This window comes from Poecilia reticulata, chromosome 21, assembly GCF_904066995.2.
Source record: "Poecilia reticulata chromosome 21, P_reticulata-male-v2, whole genome shotgun sequence".
Lineage (NCBI taxonomy): Eukaryota > Metazoa > Chordata > Actinopteri > Cyprinodontiformes > Poeciliidae > Poecilia > Poecilia reticulata.
In genome coordinates this window covers 20,443,489-20,464,847 of record NC_088850.1, presented here as the reverse complement: position 1 = coordinate 20,464,847, position 21,359 = coordinate 20,443,489, and the positions used below count along the sequence as shown (strand labels likewise).

Sequence of the window (21,359 nt, the reverse complement as noted above, 5' to 3'; positions counted from 1 at the left end):
TTGTCTTTTGCAATTTTTATTTTTTGGAGCAAACCAAAACACAGGATCCTATCAAGCTTAGTTTTTCAAAACAGTTTGACTTTAGTCAATAATGAAGTTAAACCCAAGTTCTTCTAGATACCACACAATACACATGACCCAAACAAAACAAAAATCTTACTTAAACAGATTGAGAAGCAAACAAATCTCTCTTTGAAGCAGGTTTTAAGAATACTATTCTACTCAAATATTAATCCTGAAGCCCTTTCAAATTAAGGTACAATGCTCTACAAAGCATTGTGCCTCATTTCAACTAAAGGTGAAGCCCAACTTAACAAAAGAAAACAAAAATTAATTGTGATACCTTTAAGAAAACATATTACTAGAACAATTTTGCCTTTTTCAACAACCTGAAAATCAATTCTCTGAATTACTTTGAAAATGATTAAGAGTTCAAGTTTTGTTGAGTCTCTTCAACATCCATCTTGGACCAACTTAGAAATCAGAGCACATTATAGAAAACTACTCCAAAAATAAACAAGCAAACAAAACGAAAAAAGGTAAAGGTTAAAACAAAATGCCTTTTCCTTTAAATGTTACTTTTAACAGTACATACTCTCTAATACAATGAGCCGTTTATACTCACCTAAGAGTTGAACTTCTGGGTTTTTATTTTTTAAAACAACAGAATGCTTGAAAGTTCTTAAGATTTTGTTTAGAACATCTTGGCTCAAGATTTATCTGACATTTTTACTTTTTCTTTTGGACACACCATAATTTCTAACAAAGTCTCTTATGTTCTGAATTGAGCGGTTTATTAAAGCAGGATGTTCTGTCTGTTGACACTGTTGAATTTCAACAAAACTTGCCAGCTTCCCAGTGTCAATGTATTTCTGAAAATATTTCAACACTGCTGCAATTTCTGTAGGAGACCAGGGACGTTTTAGATTTCTCTGAGGATGGTCCTTTTCAGGATAATCTACAAACAAGAGAGACAATTTTACTTTTTAAAATATAAATCATATGTAGGAGTCTGTTACTGAACACTATTGAGTAACACTGTATATAGAGCTATGGGAAAGCTAGATAAGTTGTTTGGCAATAGCATTTTAAGCCAGGTGCTAGTGATTGCCAACAATATTACTCTTCGGGTCAGCTATACACAGTCCTCATTATGCTGTCCCCTGACAGGAAGAAGCATTGCTGGGACTGTGTCTACACTTTCAAAAACCCATGTCCACTAAAATACCTGTCATACAAATTACAAAGATTTCAAAGTCAGACAGGTGTTCACCTGTGGTTCAAGATACGAGGATAGTGATCCCATTGGTTCTTCACCGACAGTTTTGTTAGGATGAGCAGAAAACTGTGGAGAAGACAGCAAACGAGTCATTAAGATTAATATAATATTCACTTAAAGTTAGAACACTATAGAGAGACACTGTATAAAGAGCTAATGTAAAGCTAGGCAAGTTGTTTGGCAATAGTATTTTAAGCAAGGTCCTATTGATTGACAACAATATTACTCTATGGGTCATCTATACACAGTCCTCATAATGTTGTCCCCTGACAGGAATAAACATTGCTGGGACTGTGTCTACACTCTCAAAAACCAATGTCCACTAAAATACCTGTCAGACAAATTACAAAGATTTCCAAGTCGGACAGCTGTTCACCTGTGGTTCAAGAGATGAGGACAGTGATCCCATCGGATCATCACCTACAGTTTTGTCAGGGTGAGCAGAAACCTGTGGAAAAGACAGCAAACGAGTCATCAAGATTCATTTAAAATTAACACCAAGGTAGAACACTATTGAGTAACACTGTATATAGAGCTATGGGAAAGCTAGATAAGTTGTTTGGCAATAGCATTTTAAGCAAGGGGCTAGTGATTGCCAACAATATTACTCTTCAGGTCAGCTATACACAGTCCTCATTACGCTGTCCCCTGACAGGAACAAGCATTGCTGGGACTGTGTCTACACTTTCAAAAACCCATGTCCACTAAAATACCTGTCAGACAAATTACAAAGATTTCCAAGTCAGACAGCTGTTCACCTGTGGTTAAAGAGACGAGGATAGTGATCCCATTGGTTCTTCACCGACAGTTTTGTTAGGATGAGCAGAAACCTGTGGAGAAGACAGCAAACGAGTCATTAAGATTAATATAATATGGACTTCAAGTTAGAACACTATAGAGAGACATTGTATAAAGAGCTAATGTAAAGCTAGGCAAGTTGTTTGGCAATAGTATTTTAAGCAAGGTCCTATTGATTGACAACAGTATTACTCTATGGGTCATCTATACACAGTCCTCATAATTTTGTCCCGACACTCTTCTGAACATTGCTGGGACTGTGTCTACACTCTCAAAAACCCATGTCCACTAAAATACCTGTCAGACAAATTACAAAGATTTCCAAGTCGGACAGCTGTTCACCTGTGGTTCAAGAGATGAGGACAGTGATGCCATCGGATCATCACCTACAGTTTTGTCAGGGTGAGCAGAAACCTGTGGAAAAGACAGCAAACGAGTCATCAAGATTCATTTAAAATTAACACCAAGGTAGAACACTATTGAGTAACACTGTATATAGAGCTATGGGAAAGCTAGATAAGTTGTTTGGCAATAGCATTTTAAGCCAGGTGCTAGTGATTGCCAACAATATTACTCTTCGGGTCAGCTATACACAGTCCTCATTATGCTGTCCCCTGACAGGAACAAGCATTGCTGGGACTGTGTCTACTCTCTCAAAAATCCATGTCCACTAAAATACCTGTCAGACAAATTACAAAGATTTCCAAGTCAGACAGCTGTTCACCTGTGGTTCAAGAGACAAGGATAGTGATCCCATTGGTTCTTCACCGACAGTTTTGTTAGGATGAGCAGAAACCTGTGGAGAAGACAGCAAACGAGTCATTCAGATTAATTTATTATTGACTTCAAGTTAGAACACTATAGAGAGACACTGTATGAAGAGCTAATGTAAAGCTAGGCAAGTTGTTTGGCAATAGTATTTTAAGCAAGGTCCTATTGATTGACAACAATATTACTCTATGGGTCATCTATACACAGTCCTCATAATGTTGTCCCCTGACAGGAATAAACATTGCTGGGACTGTGTCTACACTCTCAAAAACCAATGTCCACTAAAATACCTGTCAGACAAATTACAAAGATTTCCAAGTCGGACAGCTGTTCACCTGTGGTTCAAGAGATGAGGACAGTGATCCCATCGGATCATCACCTACAGTTTTGTCAGGGTGAGCAGAAACCTGTGGAAAAGACAGCAAACGAGTCATCAAGATTCATTTAAAATTAACACCAAGGTAGAACACTATTGAGTAACACTGTATATAGAGCTATGGGAAAGCTAGATAAGTTGTTTGGCAATAGCATTTTAAGCAAGGGGCTAGTGATTGCCAACAATATTACTCTTTGGGTCAGCTATACACAGTCCTCATTACGCTGTCCCCTGACAGGAACAAGCATTGCTGGGACTGTGTCTACACTTTCAAAAACCCATGTCCACTAAAATACCTGTCAGACAAATTACAAAGATTTCCAAGTCAGACAGCTGTTCACCTGTGGTTAAAGAGACGAGGATAGTGATCCCATTGGTTCTTCACCGACAGTTTTGTTAGGATGAGCAGAAACCTGTGGAGAAGACAGCAAACAAGTCATTAAGATTAATATAATATGGACTTCAAGTTAGAACACTATAGAGAGACACTGTATAAAGAGCTAATGTAAAGCTAGGCAAGTTGTTTGGCAATAGTATTTTAAGCAAGGTCCTATTGATTGACAACAGTATTACTCTATGGGTCATCTATACACAGTCCTCATAATTTTGTCCCCTGACAGGAATAAACATTGCTGGGACTGTGTCTACACTCTCAAAAACCCATGTCCACTAAAATACCTGTCAGACAAATTACAAAGATTTCCAAGTCGGACAGCTGTTCACCTGTGGTTCAAGAGATGAGGACAGTGATGCCATCGGATCATCACCTACAGTTTTGTCAGGGTGAGCAGAAACCTGTGGAAAAGACAGCAAACGAGTCATCAAGATTCATTTAAAATTAACACCAAGGTAGAACACTATTGAGTAACACTGTATATAGAGCTATGGGAAAGCTAGATAAGTTGTTTGGCAATAGCATTTTAAGCCAGGTGCTAGTGATTGCCAACAATATTACTCTTCGGGTCAGCTATACACAGTCCTCATTATGCTGTCCCCTGACAGGAACAAGCATTGCTGGGACTGTGTCTACTCTCTCAAAAATCCATGTCCACTAAAATACCTGTCAGACAAATTACAAAGATTTCCAAGTCAGACAGCTGTTCACCTGTGGTTCAAGAGACAAGGATAGTGATCCCATTGGTTCTTCACCGACAGTTTTGTTAGGATGAGCAGAAACCTGTGGAGAAGACAGCAAACGAGTCATTCAGATTAATTTATTATTGACTTCAAGTTAGAACACTATAGAGAGACACTGTATGAAGAGCTAATGTAAAGCTAGGCAAGTTGTTTGGCAATAGTATTTTAAGCAAGGTCCTATTGATTGACAACAATATTACTCTATGGGTCATCTATACACAGTCCTCATTATGCTGTCCCCTGACAGGAATAAACATTACAGGGACTGTGTCTACTCTCTCTAAAACCCATGTCCACTAAAATACCTGTCAGACAAATTACAAAGATTTCCAAGTCGGACAGCTGTTCACCTGTGGTTCATGAAACAAGGATAGTGATCCCATCGGTTGTTCATCTACAGTTTTGTCAGGGTGAGCAGAAAACTGTGGAGAAGACAGCAAACGAGTCATTAAGATTCATTTAAAATTAACACCAAGGTAGAACACTATCGAAAACACTGTCAATAGAGCTATGGAAAGCTAGGAAAGTTGTTTGGCAATAGTATTTTAAGCAAGGTCCTAGTGATTGCCAACAATATTACTCTATGGGTTATCTATACACAGTCCTCATAATGCTGTCCCTTGACAGGAAGAAGCATTGCTGGGACTATGTCTACTCTCTCAGAAACACATGTCCACTAAAATGCCTGTCAGAAAATTTACAAAGATTTCCAAGTCAGACAGCTGTTCACCTGTGGTTCAAGAGATGAGGACAGTGATCCCATTGCTTCATCACCTACAGTTCTGTCAGGGTGAGCAGAAACCTGTGGAGAAGACAGCAATTGAGTCATTAAGATTAATTTAATATTGACTTCACGATAGAACACTATAGAGAGGCACTGTATAAAGAGCTATGGTAAAGCTAGATAAGTTGTTTGGCAATAGAATTTTAAGCAAGGTCCTAGTGATTGCCAACAATATTACTCTTAAGGTCATCTATACACAGTCCTCATAATGCTGTCCCTTCACAGGAACAAGCATTGCTGGGACTGTGTCTACACTCTCAAAAACCCATGTCCACTAAAATACCTGTCAGACAAATTACAAATATTTCCAAGTCGGACAGCTGTTCACCTGTAGTTCAAGAGATGAGGACAGTGATCCCATCGGTTCATCACCTACAGTTCTGTCAGCTTGAGCAGAAAACTGTGGAGAAGACAGGAAACGAGTCATTAAGATTAATTTAAAATTAACACCTAGGTAGAACACTATTGAGTAACACTGGCAATAGAGCTATGGAAAACTAGGAAAGTTGTTTGGCAATAGTATTTTAAGCAAGGTCCTAGTGATTGCCAACAATATTACTCTTCGGGTCATCTATACACAGTCCTCATAATGCTCTCCCCTGAAAGGATTAAGCATTGCTGGGACTGTGTCTACTCTCTCAGAAACACATGTCCACTAAAATGCCTGTCAGAAAATTTACAAAGATTTCCAAGTCGGACAGCTGTTCACCTGTGGTTCAAGAGGCGAGGATAGTGATCCCAACGTTTCTTCACCTACAGTTTTGTCAGGATGAGCAGAAACCTGTGGAGAAGACAGCAAACGAGTCATTAAGATTAATTTAATATTGACTTCAAGTTACAACACTATAGAAAGAGGTATGGTAAAGCTAGGCAATTTGTTTGGCAATAGTATTTTAAGCATGGTCCCAGTGATTGCCAACAATATTACTCTTCGGGTCATTTATACACAGTCCTCATAATGCTGTCCCTTGACAGGAACAAGCATTGCTGGGACTGTGTCTACACTCTCAAAAACCCCATGTCTACTAAAATACCTGTCAGACAAATTACAAAGATTTCCAAGTAGGACAGCTGTTCACCTGTGGTTCAAGAGATGAGGACAGTGATCCCATCGGATCATCACCTACAGTTCTGTCAGGGTGAGCAGAAACCTGTGGAAAAGACAGCAAACGGGTTATTAAGGTTCATTTAAAATTAACACCAAGATAGAACACTATCAAATAACACTGTCAATAGAGCTATGGAAAGCTAGGAAAGTTGTTTGGCAATAATATTTTAAGCAAGGTCCTAGTGATTGCCAACAATATTACTCTATGTGTCATCTATACACAGTCCTCATAATGCTGTCCCTTGACAGGAACAAGCATTGCTGGGACTGTGTCTACTCTCTCAGAAACACATGTCCATTAAAATGCCTGTCAGAAAATTTACAAAGATTTCCAAGTCGGACAGCTGTTCACCTGTGGTTCAAGAGATGAGGATAGTGATCCCATCGGTTCATCACCTACAGTTCTGTCAGGGTGAGCCAAAACCTGTGGAGAAGACAGCAATTGAGTCATTAAGATTAATTTAATATTGTCTTTACGTTAGAACACTATAGAGAGACAATGTATAAAGATCTATGGTAAAGCTAGGAAAGTTGTTTGGCAATAGTATTTTAAGCAAGGTCCTATTGATTGCCAACAATATTACTCTTCGGGTCATCTATACACAGTCCTCATAATGCTGTCCCTTGACAGGAACAAGCATTGCTGGGACTGTGTCTACACTCTCAAAAACCCCATGTCTACTAAAATACCTGTCAGACAAATTACAAAGATTTCCAAGTCGGACAGCTGTTCACCTGTGGTTCAAGAGATGAGGACAGTGATCCCATCGGATCATCACCTACAGTTCTGTCAGGGTGAGCAGAAACCTGTGGAAAAGACAGCAAACGACTTATTAAGATTCATTTAAAATTAACACCAAGGTAGAACACTATCGAATAACACTGTCAATAGAGCTATGGAAAGCTAGGAAAGTTGTTTGGCAATAATATTTTAAGCAAGGTCCTAGTGATTGCCAACAATATTACTCTATGTGTCATCTATACACAGTCCTCATAATGCTGTCCCTTGACAGGAACAAGCATTGCTGGGACTGTGTCTACTCTCAGAAACACATGTCCATTAAAATGCCTGTTAGAAAATTTACAAAGATTTCCAAGTCGGACAGCTGTTCACCTGTGGTTCAAGAGATGAGGATAGTGATCCCATCGGTTCATCACCTACAGTTCTGTCAGGGTGAGCCAAAACCTGTGGAGAAGACAGCAATTGAGTCATTAAGATTAATTTAATATTGTCTTTACGTTAGAACACTATAGAGAGAAACTGTATAAAGAGCTATGGTAAAGCTAGGAAAGTTGTTTGGCAATAGTATTTTAAGCATGGTCCTAGTGATTGCCAACAATATTACTCTTCGGGTCATCTATACACAGTCCTCATAATGCTGTGCCCTGACAGGAATAAGCATTGCTGGGACTGTGTCTACTCTCTCAAAAACCCATGTCCACTAAAATACCTGTCAGATAAATTACAAATATTTCCAAGTCAGACAGCTGTTCACCTGTGTTTCAAGAGATAAGGACAGTGATCCCATCGGTTCTTCACCTGCAGTTTTGTCACAGTGAGCAGAAACCTGTGGAGAAGACACCAAACGAATCATTAAGATTCATTTAATATTAACTTCAAGATAGATTAACACTATATACAGAGCTAAGGCAATGCTAGGTAATCCAATTGGCCAAAGTATTTTTAGCAAGGCCCTCGTGATAGAAAACAATATTACTCTTTGGGTTATCTATGCACAGTCTTAGGAATTCTGTGCCTTGTCAGGAATAACCATTGCTGGGACTGTGTCAAGCACACACCTTAGGAGTAGACGGCAAACAGTTCAATGAATAAGGAAAATAAAGAATAAATAGCTCCAAAAGTGTTCTTAAAACAATCGTGGAAATTAACATAGGACTGCACTTCTCTTAACCTCAGTTGCAGCTGGTTTCATATTTTCATATTTGTTTAACTTACCCAACAAAATAGCCTACAAAATATTTTGAAAGCACTAGTTAATAAGGAAAACATCAAAAAGGTTTAAATCACACCATGTGAAACTGTTGAATGATCTGGCTATTTAAACTTTCTTATGAAAAAACTTCTGGTAATATTTATTTATTTATTTTTACATTAACTGCACCATAAATTGCAAAAAAGAGATATGGATTATGAGCTATGCACTGTGAATTATTGTGTTCTATAATGAAATTATTCTTGAACATTTATAAAATGAATATGTAAAACAGTAAACAAGGTTAGCTGCACATGCTAACATCATAACTGAAGTGAGCAGCCATTAGCCCATGTTGCCATTTTTGTTTCTAGTTGGCATTGACTCAATTTTAAGACAAATGTAACATTCTAATTCCTGTTTTTAAATGGTCATTCCATTTAACACATGGCGTGTTTAAACCTTGTTCTAAGTGGTCACCTGTTCTCAACACAAGCTAGCTTTTGCTCATTAGCGGTGCCTTAATTAGGAAGTGCTGCATGAAAATATATGTCGGTCACATTGCAAATATCAGTAAAACTTTGCCAACCTTGCTTGTTTTCAAATTACTTTAAGAAAGACTTACCTACATACTTCTCCACATCCGTCCAAGTTGCAGCGCAGAATTGTTCATTCCTCACAGAGAGCGCAACATCAGTCTTGGGAGGAAAATGACAGAGGGGAGGGGTTAAAGCTCCACCCCTTTTCCTCTCTCCAATTAGGTGTTCTTTGATGAACAAATCATTCACTAGGTTTTGTGATAGATTTATTATTTATCCACTACCGTAGATCTTTATGAAAGTGATTTCCAAAATTATTACAGGTGTCATTTCCATAGTGACCAAAGTTATATAGTATGTGCAATTGTGTATATCAGGGGTATTCAATTCATGATATCTTAGCAATATTTCATAATGCCAAGGTCTGAAGAGAAAAATAAAATATATACAACTTAAAATTTAGTAGCTGGGCAGTTTTTTCAGTGTCTGTATGCCTTGATTTGCTTTTCAAATTGAATGGATTCTGTCATATTCAAGTACTTTTTGACAATATTTATTGTCATGAAACAGGGAGCTGAATATGTATGTCTGATTTCTCATGTTTGATGTTCTCTCATTCACTGAGTAAAAGTAGGATGTTAAGTCAAAAGAAGAACCTAAGTAAAACAAGAAAACTGCATGTTCACAAGTGAATGACCTCAGAAAAAAACTAATAGAAGAAAGCTTGATTTATATTTTTGTTTACCATCTGGACTTAAACTATTTAAAAATGAACATATTTTATAACTGAACATTTTTAGACTTAGATCACTTATTTTGCTTTTAGTGACAGAAGTGAGTGCTTGCTTGTCATGCCAGAATTTTAACCTGTGCTAGAATGATGTCAGAACCAGTCTCATGCATGTGTGGATGTGCTCATTGGTGAGCCAGGAACAATATTTGGTTTTTATAATATTCATTGTGGAGAAAGCTGGCTCACAGTTGTGTGTGGAACCAAATATAATTAAGATTTGCAGGGCTACTTACCTCAGAGCTGTGAAAGCTTTGAGAATAGTAGCCCTTTGGAGCCAGAACGTGTAAGGATCAGTCCTTACAGATTGTTCCTTCAGGGATAAATCTTCTTAGATTGTAAAAGCTGTGCCAGTAAATCAGACAGTGCTCAACAAGATTTTAGGTTGCTATTTTTGTTTTGGTTCAGTTTTGGGTTTGCATAAGACATAATTTTAGTCTAGATGCAGACCAGGGTCCGCCTATTAGTGACCTCTGGTGTATATCTTGATCTCATTGGGTCTTTATTCAATTAAATTTAAAAATAGTTTGCTTATTCAAAAAGGAAATTAAATGTTGATGTAACTAATTAAGGAGTTATGATAGATTGTGGCCAAGAAAGATCTCCTGTAGCAGTCCGTTTTACAACCAATCTGAAGAAACATCTGGCTGAAGAGATTCGGATTTGAAATAATGGGATGGTCAGCATTGTCTAAAACATCTTTTTTGATTTTATGCAAAATCCCTTTGTGGATAATCATCTTCAGTCATCCCCAGCCACAGCCTCTTGTCCATCTCTGATACATCCCCAACTGCAGAGTCATTCGAGTAGTTTCATAGGTGACAGAAGTCAGACTTATGCTGGAAGCATGACGTGTACTGAGTGAAAAGGAATGGTGAGAGTACAGTGCCCTGTGGAGCTCCTGTGTTGCTGACCACCTGGTTAGACACACAGTCCTTCAGTCTCACAAACTGTGGTCTGTTTGTGAGGTAGTCATAGATCCAGTTGATTGTTGGGGGCTCCATCTGTGTCTTCTGGAGTTTCTCACAGAGCAGATCAGGCTGAATTGTGTTAAATGCACTTGAGAAATCAAAGAACATGATCATCAAAGTGCTGCCTGCTTTGTCCAGATGACAGTGGGTTTGATAAAGCAGGTGTATGATGGCATCATCAATTCCAACTCCATGCCAATAAGCAGGTAAGACAGACTATTTCAAGATGAACCTCTCAACCTTGCACACCTGCTCAGGCTTCTTCCCCACCAGAGAGGTGACATTCCACATCCCAAGAGCCAGCTTCTGTAGCCAGGGGTCAGATTCTTGGTTCTCCTCTATCAAAAGAGGAACATTGGTTACCTTCCTGACTAAGGCCCTTATCTCCTGATCACTCAATTTAGACAACCAACAAGCTCTATAGAGAGCCCTAGTTGTTCCAAACTGATTCCATTTATGAATGAAGGAGGCCACTGAGCTCATTGGGGACTTCAAAGCAACATAATTTTTAATATCCTTCCCCAGATGTTTGCCTCAAAACAATGCTGTCTCTGAGGTCTACAGACAATGTATTTGATTTCATGCTTGGTGTTTGCATACAAACATTGTCCATTTTGGGACTTTATAAAGACAGGTGTGTGCCTTTCCAGATCTAATCAAATTAACAGAATTCATTACAAGTGGACTCTATTTAAGTTGTAGAACTTAATCTCTGCAATTATCAGTAAAAATAGCTCTATTTTGAGCTTCATGATAAAGGCTGTGAATACTTATGTATTTAAATGTAATTTGTTAGTAATTCTGTTTTTAGTTAGTTTGCAAAAATCACACACTTTTTCACACATCGTGTCATAATAGGACATTTGTGTTATCAATCTTGAGGAAAGGGATTAATACAATTTGGAAAAAAGTTATAACAACCAAACATGAAAAAAGTGAAACGTTGTGAATACTTTCCAGATTCACTGTATATATGGATAAAAAGGTGTTATCCAGAAATGTTCACACAACCTCTGACAAGTCTAAGTCTCTTCTTAATAAAATTAAAATTTTCTCATCAAATCTCCAACCTCTAGTGAGTTGCATCACTGTAGATTAGGATTTAGTTGGGTAAGGTTTGTCCCTACACCTAAACAATTACATTTGCATGTGATAATTATCTTCCAATCTCCCAATATTTATTAACAGCTATATTTTAATCATTCAACATTTAATTTACTATGCAAAAATATGCTATGGTCAGTAATACCATATTATTAGGCCACTGACATTTTAATCTCGATATTATTAATCCTCTTACATCCTTCAGTATACTATAAAACCATAGATTAAAGATTAACTTTGCTGAAATGAATCACCCAACAGCAAGCTACAGATTTAGTACCTCTAAAATAATCAGTGTTTTAATTTAGCCAGATTTGCATTCAATAAAGTAGCATATTTTAAGGAGAATTGTTATCTAACACACATTTTCCCCACAAAAACCTTCATTACAGGGACTCCCATGTGCTAGCCAATCAGCGTGTCTAAAAAAATACACATGTGTGAATTATTCATGAGCAAGTGCAATACCCAAAGTTACCACCCGGGGCGCCATATCGATACACAGGTTATACACAAATGTCATGTAAATGTGAATTATTGGGACTTTGCCTGATTTTTGGAATTTAACCCTTTGGCATCCATTAAAACCCCCTCCAATCATTTTTACGTTGCAAGAATTATGAGGACATCGGCACTGTCCCACTAATTCAAAATGTCCCGTTAGTGTTGCGTGTATACAGGCGAAATGTCCTGTTAATTCACCTGTGCCAACACACACACACACACACACACACACACACACACACACACACGCATCCACACACGAACACCTTTTCCGCCTGCCAATCTACCCTGACAGTTGGGTTGGAAACACACTCGCTGTCAGAGTGGTGGCAGCGGCGTGTACAGAACGCAGCGGGGAGGAAAAGAAAGGTTGAAACAACGGGCTGACGGATTCTTTATCCTCTGCAGACCCCCCTACGATGATTGCAATGTTTTACAAACGAGTTGAGGACCAGAGAGAAGCAGCGGGAGGGGGAGGCATCGCCGGCGCTTTATGTTGCTTTAGCTGATGTGCTGTTGGACCACACACACTCATGGTTCCCAAGAAAAATGCAACAAATTATTTATATCCCGACGTTTTCAGTGGTACGTTCTCCGTATTGTAGGCTAGACCTGCCTTTCCATCATAGCCGGTATCACAATGAGCCCTGAGATTAGGATATTCCAGTTCAATCCAATTTATTTTTGTACTGACTGAAAAATGAAAAAACTGTAAAGTTCTTGGCCTCACAGACACAGAGGTTTATTTTGAAGGAAGAAGGCAGCTGCTTGTTCCATCCAGTTGAGTTTCCGTTGACTGCAGAATTGCGCGGATTGGAACGACAAAAATTAATTAGCTCAGCAGAATCAAGGGGATAAAAAAAATGTAGACACAGCTATGACTGGTCGCCACCACCGTGCCCGACAGTCGGGTTATTGTGTGAAGAACGGAAAGCCTCACATCGACTCCTTAAAACATTGATGCGACGGGTCAAACGTTTCCTCATTTGACTAGATCACCTTTCTCTGGAAGGCCTTGGTTTGCTCAGGAGGTCAGTTTGCTGAAAAGCTCAATTAAGTGCAAAGGTGTTAAATGTTGAATTGGTGGTGTGGTAAGATTTGACTGTTTTTCATGGTTCACACCTCCTCATCCTGTCGGGATAAGATTCTCTGGACAATGACGCTGATGTTCCAACAGTCTTGATGTTTCTTTCTTCAAACTGAGGAAGACTGTTTCAGTATATCCACAAGTTTTCAGTCGGAATCACTAACAAGACACTGTTAATCCCTGGTCTAGTGACGTTTCACAAAACTCCAGAACATTTAGCTCTACTTTTGAAAACATTCAGGTGAAGGTATGCATTCATTTTAACATATTTTTGGCCTTGTTGTGTATTAAATAAAATCCAGTTGAATTTGAATTTTCGCACTAGATTTTTCAAAGAAAAAAAAATACGTGCAGTTAAGTGTTGTACAATCAGGAGAAAATAGACAGTTCAAATAAATCATTAATATCCTCATTTTGACATTCATGCCTTAAATGATCATGAAGATCTGCAAATTTTTCAAATATTCAGTGATTTGAAAACTGTTTTGATGTCATCTTCTGACACGATGGAAACAGTAGCGAGTAAATTTGATTTTGATTTGATTTATTGCTGCTGGATAAAATTCTGATCTGGATCTGGGAAGGAATTGCTGTTTGGACCAAGGAGGCTGTGTAGAAACCAAGACTTTAAATCTGCCCCAATAAAGGAGCTCATTAAATAAGGGTTGGTCAGGTTAAGAAGGGGACAGCTGAAATGCGTTGCCACCGCAAATTAAAAAGTTCGATTCATACACGTTTCTGCAATAAATTCTAAGTGACATTTTATTCCACGGTGCGGTTTTTAAAAGTTACATCTTGTTCTTTCAGATAACCGAGTCGTTTATACATTCAGCTTTTCTCAGAAAGAGCAGCTATTTACCTGGTCTGCATAATGACATTTTAGGCATTGAATAAATACATGAGATTATAAATGAGAAAAATTAAAATTTTAAATGAGGCCATTAAACTAATTACACTTTAATACTAAAATCTGTGTAAAACTTTTCTAATGACATAAGTGAGTTGTTATTCATAACCTAATGGCATGAATTGTGTGTGCCATGTGCGACACAAACAAGCATCAGCTGCCAACAACCTAATGTTCTCTTTCAATAGATAATACACCAAACCTCGTCTTTCTCCTGGAGAGAGTTACTGGTGGAGTTTTTCCTGCTGCTAGCTGCATTTCCTGTCTTTCACTTTTGAAAACTGGCTCAGAGTTCATCTATTTAGCTGTTTCTCTCCTAGATGACACCAAAGAAGCTACTTTTGCTTCCAACTGTCTACTTTTCTATGTTTTTTTGTGTGTGTGCTGCGTCTTCTCAAACCTCCAGCTGGGCGTGGCCAGTAGTGGGTGGGCACACTGCTGCTGATATGCTAATAGCAGAGCTAATTTAGCCTAGCACTGTCTTTTAAAATATTTAGCACACTTAGGTTCCCCTAAATCAGTTTTCCAGGATAAATTCTGAAGCATTCACTATTTAGCTATTTTGTAAGCTTTCAAGTTAGTTGAATGTTTGACATCTTTGTTCATGTTTTAGTGTCGCCGGCGAAGAATTTGTTAAAGTAGTTAGATGTTCACATTCTTAGTTTGAAAACTGTTTATGCCACAGCGCTCTCTGTCTCTCTCTCTCTCTCTTTCCCCCCCCAATTCCTTTATTTAAAACAGGAAACTAACAGGAACAAATTAAAACACTGGCAGTAGAGAACAAGGTATAAACATAAATACAATATTTAATTAAATTAAATTGGTGCTCAAGGGTTGTAGTTTTTCACAAGAGGGTATAATTTGAAAAGAAGCTAGCAATTAGCATTAGCTTCTGCTAAATACCATGTTGACTTTAGCGATGGCAGAACAAACATTCATGATTGGAGTAGCTTTATTTACTTGTTGAGAAAGCTAGTTCTCAACTGGCTTTCTAGTTAGAACTTGAATAAGTAGAAAGAACTTGATACTTGTGCAGGGACAGGCCACTTACAATTTCCCACAGTCATCAAAATATTTTGGCTGCAGCAGTTTAATCTCTTTTTTGGTTGTTTAATTTAAACCAAATCATGTATGACATTTGTATTTAGAATTCCTTTTTGTTTCAAAGGGGAATTACAAATGTTACCTTTCGGTGGACATTATTCAAGTCATTGTAATTAAGGCAATTAATAAAGGTAATTAATTTTATCAGATACTAAGTGTTTTGTGGTGATGTCTAAAAATTAAGAAGCTTGATTTTTTATGACAACTTTTTTTTATCTGTCCCTTGTTCTAATTTCAACAAGGGACTGAAATTATTCGGGATTGTCAGCTTTTAAAACACGCTATCTGCTTTAATTCTTAACCTACCGACATCATCTACTGCATAAAAGCTCTTTTAATTTTCCTCCAGTCAAAATCATTTCTTTTGATGTACACATTTTTGGAATATTCACGGCTTATAAGCAAATCTGCACTTTCTACATGCAAGCCAACATTAGCGCTAACTGGTAGCTGCTACAGGAATTGATAGAAATGAGGAAGTTTGACTTGGCTGTCAAACTAAGTCTGACCACCCACTGATCTATGTAGGGTGAGAAGCTGGCTGGGGTAGCATTTTTGCCAACTAGGAACAAGTTCTTTTTATCGTGGTGAATGTGGGAGCCGTAGTTTTAGTGTCGGTTGCAGTAAATGGTTACCATAATAAAGAAAATCCTCAGCCTGTGAAGTCATGTTCTGCCAGTAAAAGACTCTCTGGCCAACACCTACATGATGCAGAACCTCTTTGGTCTGTGACCCCACCTCTAGTACCTAGCTGCACATCAAAGCAGCATCTTTAACTAACTTAACCACCCAGTTTGCAGCAGATCTGTGGTAAACTGACAACCAGACATCCTGTAGACAGACATGTGTGTGCTTGAGAGTGCGGACCAAAATTACACCCAAACAGACCAGCCGGAGGTTCTCTTACCTGCTTAAATGTCACACAAATTGCTGCCCAGCACGCCAGTTTAAAAAACTGTGAAGTAACAATTCAGCATAAAGAACGTAATTAAAGGCAAGATTTCAACATGCAAGAAACATGAGTAACCTTGAAAAGGAAAACAACTCTGTTCTTTGAGACCTTATTGTTAGAAAGTTCAGCACCCAAGAATAGTCTTTGACTCGCCGTAGATGTTTTAAGACTTCTGATTTTGAAGACGTTAATAAATAAATGTTGGATGTTTTCTTTCTCTCGTTATTGTAGAAATAATTTAGGTAATTCGGAAGAATTAAAACAAGAATTAATAAATAGCTCTTATCTTATGTGACATCACACTTCTGTAAACTTTATTTCTGGGTGCTGGTGCCCATCTCCAGCTAACGTTCCGGACGAGAGGCAGGGTTCACCCTGGACAGGTCGCTAGTCGGTTGCAGGGCAACACAGAGAGGGCAAACAACCATGCCCTCACACCTCGGGACAATTTGGAGATGCCAATTAACCTAACAGTCATGTTTTTGGACCAGAGTACCCGGAGAAAACCCACACATGCACAGGGAGAACATGCAAACTCCATGCAGAAAGACCCGGGCCGGGAATCTAACCCAGAACCTCGCTGCAAGGCAACAGCTCTACCAATTGCGCCACTGTGCAGCCCATTTGCTGTCGTCCTGTTTCTGTTTAATTTATAAACAATATGAGTATATTAAACCTATTACTGTTTTTGAGTACTATATTTTTGTCTATATTTTGCGTTGTGCTTGCCTACCAAGATGGCGGTTGGGTGTGCGGATAGCTTCTGGTTCAAACTTGTGGGGAATATGCATTTCAGACAGTGATTTAAATAAAAAGTCTTTTATTTGCTGTATGTAAACATCGCGTCTTAACTGCAATTAATAGCTTTAAAAATCCCGTTGTTGTGTTCACTTTGTTTTGAAAGAAAAACAAATTTGACATCTTTCAATAAATTGATTAATTATGCTCTGTGCTTGGAAAAATAGCTAAAAAAACCGTTTTGACAAAACTGCTCTATTACTCCATTACTTACTGCTCCAAGTAATGCCAGACCTGCATGTAACAAGCTGCACTATGTTCAATCTGACACTGTAACAAATTTTTCTTACATCATTTCTCTGACAGGCTCCATTTTTTTGCCTCCTGTCACTGGCAGAAGGCAAATGAACCAGACTTGAAGCCATCCATCAGAAAAAACCACTAAACACCTGTTAGCAGGAATCCTACATCCTTTAAATATAAATGTGTTTGATTGATGCGACTGTAATCCAAGGATTAATATGATTACAGTTATTAAACCTGCAGGATAATGAGTTATGGAAATTCCATCTCATGAAAGCTTCAGGAGCCTGCCCATCAAACATCATTTATAATCAGCTCCTTAGTACACAGATCAGATAGATCGGCTCCACACACGCTGCCTTCCCAGATGGCTAATATTTGGCGTGCAGCGACAGACTGACAGGAGGTAAATTAGAGCATTGACATATTGACATTAATATTTGCAAAAATTATTGCAGGAAAAACCTATGGCTAAAAGGGATAATTATAGTAATCATTACATGTGACAGGGAGTAAGTTAACCAGGCCAACCTTTGGAGCCCGATGGTGTCCCTGAATAACCTTTAGCTGTTGTAGAAAATATAATTAAAAATATATATTTTAAACGTGTCCTGTCCAGCAGTGTAGCACGTAGAATTGAAAGAAGATAAAGAGAGAAATGTGGGGAAAATGTTTTTAAAAGGAAAGAATGAGGCATAGAAGCAGAGTGAGAACACAAACCAACACCCTTGATGTCTGCCTCTACACCTGCAGAAAGAGAAAAAAGCAAAACCAAGAAACCACAGTGACAAACAGCAAAAAGAGACAAGGACCTGTATGTAAGCTCAAATTTTGCTAATGTTTTAAACTGCAGTTTTGATTTCAAACCCCACCATTACAGTTTAAAACAGAGAGACCGATGGCACATGCAGACATTTCCCATGTAAAGAACAGAACATTCAGCCATCATGTTACTGTATCATGTTTTCCAGGTTTGATGTTTATTTTGCGATCATTATTAATCAGTGATTGTGTGAACACAGCGATGGTTGATTAGCTAATTTAAACACCTGCTCTGCTGATGATCTGGTGTGTGGGTCGGCTTTCTTTTCTTTTTTAATTGAACTGAAACACTGGAATTCTGCAGCACATCTACGGTTGTCAAAGTCAAGCTAGCATAGCTGACCTACCTCCCTCTGTCTCGCTATTTTCTTTTTCATTAAAACTTTTTCCTTACCTGTGAAATGTGATACCATTGGACCTTATCTACTTGTTGTAGTGTTGACAATGCACTGCATCCTTTTTTCTTTGATATATCACTCCTACATTTTAGATTTAGCGCTTTATGTTGACAACTTGACAGTGAAAATCAATAGTAGTCATCGTCGGTATCTTGCACCTGTGACGCCACGTTGCAACGCGTCTATATCAATTATGAAAGCGCTCGACTCTACATTCACCAGCTCTATAAAATGATCTGCCAAATAGAATTAATCTCTGTAATTTGAAAACCAGCATACAAGTTCAAATCAGATAACTGTAGTAAACAGCAGATGGGGCATCATTTTTTTGGGAGCGTTTCTCCTGCTCTAAAAGCTTAGATTTTATTACGTTTGCTTCTTCACCTCACTAGAAGTATTTTTTTTCGTTTCTACCACGACACAGACAAAAATAGATGTGCTCCTGATGACAAAATAATCATTTTCAAACTCCACAAACTAGACAGAGTGTCACTACGCAGTGCCAGACTGCATGCAAATACAACTTCATTAGTTTTTCAGAGATCAGGAGATGGAGGTGAGGGTACAGTGTTACATCAGCACTGAAGGCTCATGACAGCCCTACTTCCTTTGAGATTCTCCTCTTTCTCTGTCTTCTATTATATTAAACCAAATCAATTATCCCAAAGGCAGCACACTGCTATATTAGGAAGCTGGGTGGGCATCTTTAAACAGAGTGGGCTGCCTGCGCGAATCTAAACGCACTGTGTGCGATTACAATGATGAGGACATTAAAATCCTGTAATTGAGACATACAACATTATGATTACGCACTGATTGAATGTAATTAGCAGTGGCTTTCACTTTGTTTGCTTGATTCCATTAATTAAAGATTCTCCCCCCACCCTCTTCTTTTCACTTTGTCGGAGTAGATTCGAATTATGCAAAATCTCTGTTTCATGAGTGATTAGCCGGGTAAGGCCTGCTAAGATAATTAATCGTCCAAAAGTGTGCTGCGGGCGCCTGGTGGCCTCCCTCCTCACAACGCCTCATTGGCTGCGAAAAGAAAAGCAGAGTTCCAGTGTTTCATCCAAGAAAACTAAGAAGTAGATGCCTTCTAGCATATTAACTTGCTTAATAATACAGTGACTTGCAAAAGTACTGAAACACCTGGAACCATTCGTGTTTTATGATATTATGACCCCCAACTGTGATTCATTTTATTGGGAGTTAGAGCTGAGCATTTATCGTATCATTTATCGTATATCCTGAAAAATGTCTTTTAAGAACTTTGATTTATCCTTGTGTTGATGACTTCCAGTTAAGGCTAAATAAAAAGCAAAACTGACAGTGATGGCAGAAATTTAATGTGTTACTATTTTCTCCACTGTTTGTTCTGCAAGAGCACCAATAAAAATTAGCAAATCAAAAAATATTAAATGCAGTTACTATACAGATAAGTGGAAATCATACTTGTTTCAGTGGTGTTTTTAAGAAGAGTATTCGTGTTGTTGGTGCTTTGAAGGCTGACATGCAGTCACACCCAAACAGTTATCTAAAAAATTAGTAATACATCATTTTTTAAAATAGTTTTTTGTTGTCACAATAGCGCCACAAAATATTGCGCCCTTGTCTATGTCAATAGACTTAGAATTTTGCCTTATTGGGATTTTATGAGGTAGACAAATGCTTAGTGGTGGATAATTGCAAAGTGGCCTGATTTCTTTTTTTAATTATTATTTTTTTGTGTTGGTCTATTACAAAAATCCCAGTAAAACATACATTTGAGCTTGAAATGTGACAAACAAGCTCAAGAAGTTTGAATGCCTTTGCTAGTGTCTTATGGCATTCAACAGCTCAGATGACCAGGTGATCAATAACCTACAAATGGTTGCTGCAGAGCCACAATACAAAGTACATTCACTTAAATTCTTCTACAAAGCTGCTAGTGGGCATTTCTTTTTTTCCATTCCCACGGCCATTCCGTAAAAGAGCTGCCTGCCTGTGGTGAATATTAAGTCCGTTCTCCTCTAATGTCTCTGTGGGTCTAAGGCCTTGTCCTTGCAGAGCGGAGCGCTCTCCATCCCTGACAAGGGCTCCACTTTTATCACCTGATGCCGCGCGAGCCAAATGAGGGCTCGGCCATGTCCAGCCATTTATCATCCCCGATCAACGAGCAACCACGGGGGGCAGAAAGGACCTTGGCAGTGTGCACGCACTCTCCTTCTGCCATTTGTTCTTAACATCGACCGTGTTTAGTGTCGACGTACACGTCAAATGCCGTGGCTTTGTTTGCACAGGCTCTCAGGCCCTTTTTTCTTGTGCGCATACCTCGTCTTACCGCAAGATAAAGCACACGATGATCTCTCAAATGCGGTTAGAGGTGAATTCAATGGGCGGCTTAGCTACAGTTTCTTGTTTCGTTTTTTTTTTTTTTTTTTTCAGCCAGCGCTTACGGCCAAATCTCATAATCATGGGGGAGATTTGCGTACGGCGCAAACAGTCGCAAGCGAGTCGCTTGACAAACAGAGCTGCTTTGCATGATTTTCAATAACCCTATGGCATATTTAACAAGTTGAATCACTGCGTAAGCCCAAACAGCTCCAGCAGCCTTATTTTACTCCGGAGTTTGATGAATGTGTGCACAAAACAATCTCCGGAAAGCCACGGCTCCTCTGTTCCAGCCTGAACAAAGAGAACGTTGGGAAGGTAAATTGGTTGTTTCCCTCAAATTTCTCCACTCCCTCCCTCCCCCAAAAATAAGGGGGTGCACTTCTTCTTCTTTTTTTGTTTGCTAACAAGAGAGAGTCTGTGTTCACTTTCATCCACCTTGTTTGCGGCACAGCCCCACTCCCTCGGTAATAGCTTGTTTAGATTCACATTCTGACACGCTCCCCGGCATGCATTCACTCCTTCGTCCCGGCTGGTCGAGGCAGGAGCAGAAGAGTCATTCCCATTCACCGCAGCAGGGTCA

At 38.7% G+C, this 21,359-nt stretch overlaps 1 protein-coding gene and 1 long non-coding RNA gene across 2 annotated transcripts; both read right to left on the bottom strand.

Annotated features, from left to right (window-relative positions):
- LOC145549760 (uncharacterized) lies at positions 1-2,115 on the bottom strand. Its single transcript, XR_014085610.1, has 4 exons — positions 2,038-2,115; positions 1,656-1,727; positions 1,274-1,345; positions 1-958 (listed from the first exon to the last, which is right to left on the bottom strand). It is a non-coding gene; the product is annotated as an uncharacterized LOC145549760 (long non-coding RNA).
- A 1,778-nt stretch (positions 2,116-3,893) lies between these two features.
- On the bottom strand, positions 3,894-6,016 carry LOC145549845 (uncharacterized). Its single transcript, XM_081602813.1, has 7 exons — positions 5,855-6,016; positions 5,474-5,545; positions 5,092-5,163; positions 4,712-4,783; positions 4,330-4,401; positions 3,948-4,019; positions 3,894-3,902 (listed from the first exon to the last, which is right to left on the bottom strand). Exons 1-7 carry the CDS (start codon positions 5,951-5,953, stop codon positions 3,894-3,896), a joined length of 468 nt encoding a protein of 155 aa, XP_081458939.1. The 5' UTR covers positions 5,954-6,016.
- Positions 6,017-21,359: the final 15,343 nt, after the last annotated feature.

Bases quoted from the DNA above. Each gene is read 5' to 3' on its own strand.
- LOC145549845 (XM_081602813.1), bottom strand. From the start codon at position 5,953: ATGACTCGTTTGCTGTCTTCTCCACAGGTTTCTGCTCATCCTGACAAA. The intron at 5,546-5,854 runs GTGAACAGCTGT...TCTTCTCCACAG, and splicing joins CCTCGCCTCTTGAACCACAG to TTTTCTGCTCAAGCTGACAG. The intron at 4,020-4,329 runs GTGAACAGCTGT...TCTTTTCCACAG, and splicing joins CCTTGTCTCTTGAACCACAG to GTTTCTGCTCACCCTGACAA.